At 38.1% G+C, this 11417-nt stretch overlaps 1 protein-coding gene across 8 annotated transcripts in view; it reads right to left on the minus strand.

Annotated features, from left to right (window-relative positions):
• The window catches only part of LOC102681024 (aryl hydrocarbon receptor protein 1), a 143392-nt gene that overhangs the window by 16006 nt on the left and 115969 nt on the right, over nt 1-11417 (minus strand). For all 8 annotated transcript variants that reach the window (XM_031510277.1, XM_031510278.1, XM_031510275.1 and 5 more), the window contains one exon: nt 2538-2627. In XM_031510277.1, coding sequence (XP_031366137.1) covers nt 2538-2627 — 90 coding nt within the window. The remainder of the gene's footprint in view (nt 1-2537; nt 2628-11417) is intronic.

Below are 11417 nucleotides of genomic sequence, written 5' to 3' on the forward strand. Positions count from 1 at the left end.
CGAAACGAAAATCCTGCCTTCGAGAAAATCGCTGCGTCGGTTATTAGTCGCGATACAGTCCATTTCTCTTAAATATTCCGTAATCGGGGGGAAAAATCATCGTTCTTCGTGTATCGTGACGTGTATGTGAACCGTTTGCGTGCCTAGTTACATCTCAATGAATGCCACCGTCGAGTCAACAGCCGAGGAATTATTCTTCCCGATCTGACTACCCCTATTTTCTCTTCTTTATAAACAAATTATTCGTTAAAGGCGATCGAGGTCTTTGTGCAATACAATCTCATTGGAAAGATAAAATTTCCACCATTTTCGTGGAATTTCTTTTAAGTAGGAATAAATTCAAAGTTTCGTAGAGTAGAACAGATCGTGATTTTTAATTTACTTTAGAATCTTCTTCTCAGATTTTGAGTAATTTGAATTTTCACTAAAATGATGAATCTTTGATTTCTGCAATTTTTTAACTCATCAAAGATTCGTAATTCCAACGATCAAAACATCGAAACTTTGATTTTCGTTTCAAAATTTCCTCTCAAAAGTCTGAAAAAGATCTTTCCAATTGCAATCCCACAAAAGTCAAATTTTGATAATACCGTCGAAGAATTCAAAGTTCCAAAATTCTCGAAAAAGATCTCTTTCCAATTGCAATCCCAAAAAAGTCAAATTTTGATAATACCGTCGAAGAATTCGAAGTTTCAAAATTCTCGAAAAAGATCTCTTTCCAATTGCAATTCCAGAAAAAATTTATCAAATTTTGATAATACCGTCGAAGAATTCGAACAAAATTCCAAAATTCTCAAATTTAGATTGAAAAAAAAAGAGAAAATTTTATTTTCGCAACTTCGATAATCCTCGAATTTTCTCAACCCTCTCAATCTTCACCGTTATACAGATATATCTACTCGAAAAGAGGTTGAACAAGTTCTCAAGGAACGAATTGGAAATCATTGTGCGCCGCAAGGCGTGCGATGGGAACGAGGAAAGCCACGATCTCGGTTCCAAGCGATCCGCGAAATTTGTTTGCGAAGAAACGCGAGATCGCAACGCCGTTTCCCCCCTTTTTTACGTACGCGGGACGCGGGATCATCGGATCGGAAAATCATCATCCGCCGTTTCCTGCAATTACGATCCTATGGACAAAGGCGTTCGCGTGCGTTTCTGCCGTATATATATAATATATATACATACGTATATATATGTAGTCATCGTGTGTCGGGAAATCATCATCCGTCATTTTTTCCCCTCCTCTGCCCTCCCTCGGTACCCCAATCACTCCCTCTCTGTCGCACTCGCGTGCGTGCCGGGTTGGCTGCGTGCGGATCGCATTTCGGTGCGCGTTCACCGGGGGTTGAACGATATCGCTCTGTTCCGGATAGAAAGGCAACCGGTTTCTCTCTTCGTTTAATCCGTTCCTTTTCCTGATTTCGCTTGTTTACCCTTCTCGTGCTCCTCGTTATTTCTCCGCCGGCCATCAACGTGGTTCGCGGAACATCCACTCGAATTAATCGTGATTCGAGAACAGGAATCATTACAGTTCATGTATTTATAAATTTATCAGAAATGAAATATTGATAAATATTTTACCTTCGTTTTCGAATATCTATTTTATAAAGCTATTTATAAAATAGGTTTATAATAAAATAGTAATCGTGTTGATTAGTTAAAAAGGATATATTTCGTTGAATTTTTTTGAAAAAAATTTTGAGAAATTTTTCTATTTGTAGTTTAAATATAATATTTGATTTGTAATGTATTAGTGTTGGAAATGAAAATAATATATGAAAGTAGAGTGATGAATTACTATTTTATGATTGTCCATTTGTGAGAATGCAGATCTCAGTCGGAATATATTATGAAGATGAATCGTTCGATTGAATGAGACCAGTTTGAATTAAGATCTGCAGTGTGGTGAAACTTGTTTAGCAATTACACTGATGTAACGAGGAATATTATAAATTTATCTATTTCATCATTCGTATTCCAATTTTTCAAATAACATTCTATTTTTCTCGAAAACAAATTTCTTATTATTGCATCTTGAAAGAGGCGCGCAATTTAAACTCTCACATGAAACGGTTTCTCCCTCAATCTTCCTTCCTTCAATTTTTATCACGCAAAGAGGATTCGAAATTATTCGAAAAATTATTGAATAGGTGATACTCTTCTCGAAATTCTTGAAAAGAAACATTTGCATTATCCACTGAACCAAAGTTATCGTTCCTACTATCCTAAAATCAATCAGAAGAATTTTCAATATTGAATTAACTCTAATCATGATCCATTACTTGAAACAATTGGAACGTTAACCAGATTAAATAATCGCGGAAATATACTGGAAAACGTGGCGTAGCGTAAGCAAAGGGGATGATGCGACACGTAGAACGAAGCTGACATTCTTGGCGTGACTAGCTAGGCAAGAGAGGAGATAAACCAACGTTGAGAGTGCAGATGCACGTTGAATATTACGCTGTAATCGAATCATCAAGAGGGAAAATGTTTACGAATACGAGACGGTCGAAATAGAAATGAATGTTACGTACCTGATGGAAACCAAGGTAACTTTCTATGCTGTGGGTGGCGAAGAACACTTCCCCGTCGCAAGTGAGTATCAGCAGGAACCCGTTTAGCGCCTGTAACAAAATCATTTTGCAATAATTAGTTTGAATTCAATCACAATTGACATTTTATTATTTATTATTTCGAAATTGCGGTAATCCCAATTCCATTTCCAATTTTATTCTTCATCGAAATAATAACTCGATACTATCTTACAATTTAGAATATCTCCAAATGTTTCTAAATTGAAAATTTGAATTCCAAACATAATATAACCTAAAACATACACATAAAATAATTCAATACATTATAATATATAGCTTTATTAAAAAAAACTTGAACCCAATATTAGACTCAATATGAGAAGAATTATCCCAAAACACCATTAAAAAGAAAAAAAAAGAAAAGAAATTCAGTGTGCAGTGATAATTCACCGATGGAAAAAAAAAAAAGGGAACCGCAACGAGTGGCCGTTTCCTTTCGAAAAAGGAGGGCTCGAGGCTCGAATGTTGAGGAAAGTTTTCCCATTTATCGACGTGGGCCGATGGTGGTGGTTTTCGAATACCAAAACGAGCTGGAAACTCGAACGAGTACGTATCGAGGCCCGAAATATCCGTCCTAGTTTAAAACGGAGGCTAGAACAGCGCGGGGGAGTGAGTGAGCCGTTTAAAGCACTCGTCCGCCCGCCCCTTTCCCCACAGTTAAATGTGTATTGTTTTGTTTTATTTCGACCCGTTGCCGTAGGTGGCCGTGCCAGGTACTGTCTGACGAGTTTTTATTGGTTGAAAATATGAAGAGAGACCTCGCTTCCTCGTATCGTGTCAACCGATTTTCCTTTTACTACCGATTCCTAAGGGTAATTGCACACGATCGTGAAATGGACGATTATCTTATTTTTGGGATTGGAAAACGGTTGAAGCATTACAGTAATACTTGACACTTCGAATAGATCTACATTATAAAATTGAAATGGATAGAAATGGATATAAATAATTTTCGAGAAAATTTGGAAAATTTCGTCGAAAATTAGGAATTTTAGTTGGATAGTAATTGAGAATGGAACGAAATTCAGTGGTAGAGAGGATGGTAAGGACACCATAACCGATAGTGGCAGGGGGGTTCATCGAAGCGATCGCATGCGCGACGGATGCTGCGATTTGATTGGTTGATCCGGAGGGTGGGTTTCTCTCTCGCGTCAATACGGATCAGCGCGGAGGGTGAGTTAGGCCGAGGCTCAATCGAGCCCCTCTGTACCAGGAATATAAGCTGTAATAGGATTTTCCTGCCGCCTGCCTACGCTCCTTCCTTTCGAAATGGCCGACATTGGCCATTTCTGCAAGCCCCACCATCCCCCATGGGATTCTATTTAATCGGCACGATTGCATCTCGTCTTCGATCCTATCCAATCGAATAAAAAGATGAGAACAAATATGAAGAAATATTGTAATTATTTAAAAAATGTAAAAAAACGAGAACAGAGAAGATTAAAATACTGAAATAATGAATTACTACGAAAACTTTGATTTTTCCAAATATACGTGTAATATAAAAATATCCCTTTTTTGACTCTAATTCTCTGATAGATAAAGGATTCCCACTAGTGAAACTAGATTATAAATTAAAATCTTAAATATCAGAAATAAAGAAAAATATAATATTGTATATTACTAGAGCGTAATTTAATTGAATTTATTTCAAATTATTTCAAATTAATATCACGCAATATCAAATAGAATATTTAATTAAATTTTAAGAAAATTCGACGACCCAACAGATATAAATTCGCGTTAATTGTTAATTCGAAGATCCAGTTGAATGATGGTGAGCGAGAGATCCAGGAAGAGCATCGAAGGGGGAGGAGAAAATCGATGGATTTTTATTTCTCGCGTGTGGTGACCGGGAGCGAATCAGTCGCGTGCCGAGCAGTGCGAGTACTCGCGTGTTCCGTCCAAGCGTGAACTTCTAATACCCCTTCATCCTCACCTTGACTCTCGTGTATTAGCGGGTCGCCAATAATACTTCACGCACGAAATCTTTCCATTTTCTTCGCTCATGCAACCAGAAGTCACGGGCACGGACACGGATCGGCCTCTACGCAGAATACCTACAATCGGGATTCCACCTCTTTCGATGCTCTTTGCATTTCCTCTTCTCCTCCTCCTCCTCCTATTCTGTCTTTAGACACTCTCGGCTCTGCGAGTTTCCATCCGTTTGAACCAGTGATCCTCTCTCTTTCGCAATCGCGAAAATAAGTCTCGAAAATTGCATCTCTTTCTTCCTCTTCTCTTTTTCGAGTAGAGGTTGACTCTTTGCACTTTCTGTGCGATTTTCCATGTGTTTCTCGTAGATATTGTTAACTTTGCAGTTCCTCTTCTCTTCCTCTGCACTCTTGTACAGAGGACTCTTGTTAAATTTCAGTAGCAGCAAGGTATCCTTGAATTCTCTTTGCATTTGCTTTCTTTTCCATGTGTTTCTCGTAGATGTTGTTAATCGGAGATTCTTCGCAATTGTATCTTTCTTATATTTTGCAGTTCCTCTTCTCTATACAGAAGACTCTTATAAAATTTCAGTATCCTTGAATTCTTTTTGCATTTGCTTCTTTTTCCACAATTTTCCATGTGTTTCTCGTAGATATTATTAACTTTGCAGTTCCTCTTCTCTTCTTCTGCACTCTTGTACAAAGGATTCTTGTAAAATTTCAGCAACAAGGTATCCTTGAATTCTTTTTGCATTTGCTTTCTTTTCCACGATTTTCCATGTGTTTCTCGTAGATATTGTTAATCGGAGATTCTTCGCAATTGTATCTTTTTTATACTTTGCAGTTCTTCTTCCCTTCCTCTTACACACTGTTAAAGAGTAGAGGTTCTTAATCTTTCACAAATAATCGAAATTCCACAGGTATTATTGAAAATAATTTGATTGGAAGTATGGAGAAAGCTTTCAAAATTTTTGAAACGGAGAATTTGGAAAAGGGAATGCGAAATCAAGTGATATAATACGTTATGCGAGTTCTTTGGACTCACTTGGATAGAACAAACCGAGTTGAAAGACAAACGTGTAAATCTTAAAACGTATATAGGAAGGAAATATGGTAAGAAGTTGATATACCGAGCGATTAGATCACCGGCTCGAAAAATTGGAAGCAAGTTACGTGCGCGAAAACTTTAAGAGCAGCTTAGTCGAAATAATAAAGGAACTATAAATTCTGAGTGTGAAGTGGCACGCGAGTTTGCGCGCTATCAATCCGCGAGAGCTTTGCGAAGTGGCGATCGAAAGAAACGTGATATCCACGCTGTGCTAACGTTTTATCTTTATTTCCCCCTCCCCTCGATTTTTTCCCCTCTTCCGTTCCCTCGTACAACAAATACAATATGCTAATAACCATTTAAACACTCGAATAACCCGAGATATTTGTGATATTTAAATACCCTTGCACCCTACGTCTCATTAATGATACGTATATAAATCATAAAAATCTTCAAATCCATTTCTCTTTTAATTTTCTAATTAAATTCATTTTTTTTTTTGTCGAAAGCTTTAACTCGAATCATATTTTATAATTTAAGGAACGTTATAATATATCTGTTCAATATTAAACGGCAATTTGTATCTCTTCCACTTATCCACGTTGCAGATACCGATCAAACCGTCATATCACGATATTAGATGATGCTCGTTATTAATTGCCCCCCATTATTCTTCTTAATTTTCTGAAACTGAAACATTAATGAATCTCCATTGTATATATATATATATAAATCAGATAATCGACACACGGCCTTTTTTTTTTTGCATCACGAGTGGAATTTCATTAATATAAATATACGTGTACAAAATAGAAACCTTTATTCCGGGAATATTGTGTTTTACATCAACTGGATGCAATTACAGCGCGATTTAATTAACACATAATTCATTTCGCACCGGCAATTAACCCGTTCCTATATGGCAATCGTATAGTACACACAAATACATGCAACAATAACGATTCCATTTCTCGATATGTTATATACTTTAGGAGGAAACACGAATTACGTTTCTTCGCGAAGAGATTGAAATTTGTTTTTTTTTTATATCTGTTAGTTGAGATTATCGCGATTAAAAAATATTGTTCGTGTAGTTTTCGAAGGGTTTGAGGAGTCACGTTGTTGGATACGAATTCTTGGAAATTAGTTGAAGCTCATCACGATTTTCGTCGATTTGAATTTTGTATTCCGAACGTTTCCAATTCCAAATTCGAATTGCAGATTCTCGAGTTGAAAAGTTTCTTTCTCCTATCTATCTCGAAGATTGTTTAAATATCCTGAATTAATGAATAAATTCCTCCAATTAGTGAGTGATCGAAATTCTTCATAACAATGTTGCAATGTTGAAGATTATGAATTCGAAGGAGTTCAATCAAGTTTTCAAGAAATTTTCGAAAATTTCAATTCCAAATGAAACATTATTGAATCGAAATTACTCAACTATTTCCAACCTTCGAATTTCTTCAACTTAAAAACACTTTCTGAACAAATTTCCAACGCTTCTTGATCGAAAAAATTTTCGATTCGCGTGCGTTTCAACTCGAACGCCTTCGAATTTATCTCGGTAACGTAACGAGAGAGGAGGGGGAGGATTAATCTCGACTTGATATTTAATTTAAATTGAAATTCGAAACCACATTCTCGCCAGAGTGGAAGAATTCTGTCCGATCCCGTTTCACTCGGTGGACGAGAAGGGGTGCGTGGTCCATCAACCTCGACGTCCTCATCGACTGCAACTTTGTCGTTCGTGCGTACGTTGCCGATAACGACCTCGTTTCGTTCGTCACGAACGCGGCCGAGCAATAATTTTATTCATTTATCGCTTTCCACGTGTTCCGCCCCCGGCTCTCTTTTCGACTGTTCAGTTAATTAAGTCATCCCTTACGACGAACAGTCGTAAGCCTCTTTTTTAATGAGCCGCTTAATTGCCCCTGTGTTAATTGACCACGTATCATTATCGACGGACGATACACTCTTGTCGTAAAATTAGCCCGCTTCGTTAACAGGTTAAATTTAATCGTGCCCTCGAGAGGATGGACGAAGGATGAACGATAACGATTGTTACGTTGAGAAAGGTAACGAAGAAGGTATCTTCATGCTCGAATATATCTCTTTATCGGGATATCAAAATCAATCGGGATTTTAAGTATTAAATTACATAAGTGTGCTCGGTAATTTATTTTGCAATAATTGCAAATTGGTTAAGTAATTATTACAACACGGAATTTAACACTTAATCAGATTAACGCGTGTCTGCATTTCAAATTAATAATTATAAAATGTAGAAATATATTATTAATATCTATGGTTATTATATCGTATTATTACGAAAGACTCTAACGTTGGATAATTAAAAAAATTATACCTTCGTCCGATACACTAATTTTCAGAGATATTCGAGTGTTTGCTATACGATTTTTTAGCTCGTGATTTTTTTTTTCTTTTTTTTTTAGAAATTTTAAATTCCCTAGAAATCGTTATCATCCCCCAGAACTATTAATCATTCGGTTGAGAATCAAGCGTGGAGAAAAAAAAAATGTCAGGGGTAAATATCTGAATGATAAGAAATAATAATAAGCACGATAATGGTGACCGCCTGATGGGTTTCATGCTCGGCCGTAATTAATTATGGACATCGGAGGGGTGAGTTAGGGGCGCGTTCGCGAAACTAATACTTCGCGGACTTTGGATCTTTTTTTTTGGTCGACGGGAAAAATGTCGTCGATTTTTTTCTTCCTTTCCTTTCCTTTCCTTTTCTCTCTTTCGGCTACGAACTTCGGTTCGAGACGATGTATTTCCAGTCCTTTGGCAAAAGTCACTCGACGACGTTTTATGCCAACGAATGATTAATCGCATCTGCATCTATCCCCGCAGCGACTACGATCTCCCGGTTTTCATTCCGTCTCCCATAATTGTATAATTGGATTTTCTTTTAAATTCGTGATTTATTAAAATTCGACGACTCAGATAGACAGAGAAAAAAGAGAAATAAATATAAATTAAATAAAAATAATGTTGAATATAATATATATAATAAACACGATAAAAATTTCATATAATAAAAGAATATAAAGTAAATCCATTCAAAGAAAGCATCAATTACCTCGAACGAAATTACATCCTCCCTTACCATCGTCACCTCATTCAAAAGAATTCCTAAAACCGTAAAATATTAATTCTAAATATTCCGTTCCATTTCACCCAACAATTCCAAAAAGAAAAAAAAAATCAAACTTACTTAACCAAGATTGCACCTCGAAGGGGTGGGAAAACTCGAAAATACCGAATTTCTGAAGAATGAAGGAAAGGGAAGGTGGGATACTGGTCGAATGCGGGGATCCATGCGGCCGATGTCTGGTCGGTGTCGACATCGGGGCAACAGCGAATGCTGGCGGTACGTAAGGCGCAAAAGGGGGTGGTATCTAAGGGAGGAAAGGAGCACGCGATCAATACGGGAAGGACTAGCGGTGCCAGACCAAGGCGAGCCCCGTCGGCCACCCACCCGACCTAACCTACACATCATCCCATCCCGCCTAACCTACACTTACCCTTCGACTCGGCCCGCCGTGCCTCGCTCTCTCTCTCCTTTCCACGCTTTGCCAATCGCCCCCCTCTCCCTTGCGCCCCGCTTCCGGTTATCAGTCTTAACCGCCGCTGCGCTATGAAGGAGCGCAATCACGGGCCAGAAATTGATGTTTAGAATGCCTAGACCTCCCTTCCTCCTCGAGAGGAGGGATGGTTCCATCGTTTCTTTCGAAAATCTTTCTAAAATCCGCTTTGTCGACGATCGCTCGATATTCGAATCTCGTGGAATTTGGAATTTCGATCGAATTTGGAATTTTGGTCGTACGAATTCGTTGAAATGATGTGATATTGATAAAATTTCGATAATCGATACGTGTACTCGCTAGATTCTGTATCCTGGATTTTATTAATAATCTCGTAACATCTTCTTGTTTTCGAATGATGTGATTCGAATTATCTTATAACTATTCCATAAATCGACCGGTTACGCGTTCCAGAAATTCTGGTTACTCTTTAGGATAAAAGGGTATTTAAATCGTGTAAAAATTCGAAATTAAATTCGTATATAAACGTAACAGGATAATCAATAATCGAAATACAATTGAATTGTATTACGTTACATTGGATGCATTCTGTACAGACGCGTCCATCGTAATTAAACGATCTCGAACGGAAAGTAATTTTACTGCCCGGAATAATTTCGCTTGAGAAGTTTCATTTGCATTATTTTTTTTTTTTCTTACCGTAAAAAACCATATGCAGAGAGATAATTAAAGAGGTAACGTCCGTTTTCACGACACCGTAGAACGACACGAAAAATAAAGACTCGTTTTTAATCGTCGAAAGTTGGCTGATGCCACTCCTGTTGCCACACGCTCTTCCTTCCGTCGAGCTTCGACACCTGCTCCTGTCGAATCACTCGACTCCTCTTTTCGCATTTTTTCGATCCCATCTGCAGATTAACTATCTTGTTTGATTAATCTCGATACCAATTCTCCAACGGGCTAATGAAACGTTTTTTTTCTCCCTTTCTTCTTTTTTAAATAATTTGCAACGCCTTTCAATCGCTCTATTAGAAACCAATTTTGCGAAATTTCAAATTCTCGTATTTGCGTGCTCGAATTCGAGATTCTTTGAGATACAGCGTCTTCATCTGAAATTTGCACGAGTTAGAAAAATTTTAATTTTTGAGAAAAATAAATAAATTGTAACACGAAGATTAGATTGTCCTAATTTTGCTACAACTTAAGAGTTTGAGCTTGACTCCTTGAAAAAAAAATATAGATCGTAATACAAGTGTTCACATCAATATTCGTATATGATTATTCATCGAGCTCTGGATATATGTAAATTAAAGAAAAAAAAGTAAATAAATAATTGGTTCATCGAATAGGTAAACGATCGTTTACTCGCATCTGCTCCACGCGAGCATTTCCTTCGAGCATCAGATCCAAACTGTTACTTGTTGCTGATGCTTGCATGTCTGCCCCTTTTGCCTCCTGGGTTGATCGCTCAACTTCGTCTTCCCCGTCTGTCGCGCGACCGTGCACGCCCAATCGGCCAACAATTCTTTAAAAAACGACCACCCCACGTGAATCGCCAGATTCCAAGCCAGTATCCACGTACATCGGATTCGGTAATGGTAATACTACCCCCTTTCGTGTAACAACGTTACCCAATTCGCCGGCGCCAGCCAGCAGGAATACGTGCTTTATTTATTTACACCGACCGTCCGTCCGGTAAAACCTATCTCTTATATAAATCACCACCACCACCGTGTACCACCACGTTTCCTTACGTAATTCACCGACCGATAAAACCGAGTTTATACCAGTTATTCCACCGGGCGAAATTGTAAAATTTCTAGCCCCACAGCGATCGAACAACACCTTCGTTTGTTACAAGATAGAGAGGACTTTATTTGACTTTTGCGTAGGGAAAAATTTAGGTTTATTATCGAAATATTATCCCATCTCTCGAAGGAATCGATCCAATCGAGCGAAGCCTACAACTTCCTTTTTTCCCCTTAAGATCCTTTTAAGATCCTTAAGATCCTTTTAAGAGCTTGGAACGATGATAATAGAGAGATAAACGAGACGGCCAATCGTTTCTAAAGAACAGAGATTCGAGAGATTCGTGGCGAGGAAAATCGGGAGTAGAATCGGTTCGCGATCGGAGGCAATGGACGCGGCGGATGTGGGCGGCCGAATTGGAAGTCGAAGGAGCCGAGGAGAGGAAGGGAAGGGAGAAAAATAGGCTCGCTCTTATGATTACGGGTTGACCGGTGGCGGGGGTTGTTCCACGACCCTCTTT

Source organism: Apis dorsata, unplaced genomic scaffold (assembly GCF_000469605.1).
Source record: "Apis dorsata unplaced genomic scaffold, Apis dorsata 1.3 scaffold_220, whole genome shotgun sequence".
NCBI lineage: Eukaryota > Metazoa > Arthropoda > Insecta > Hymenoptera > Apidae > Apis > Apis dorsata.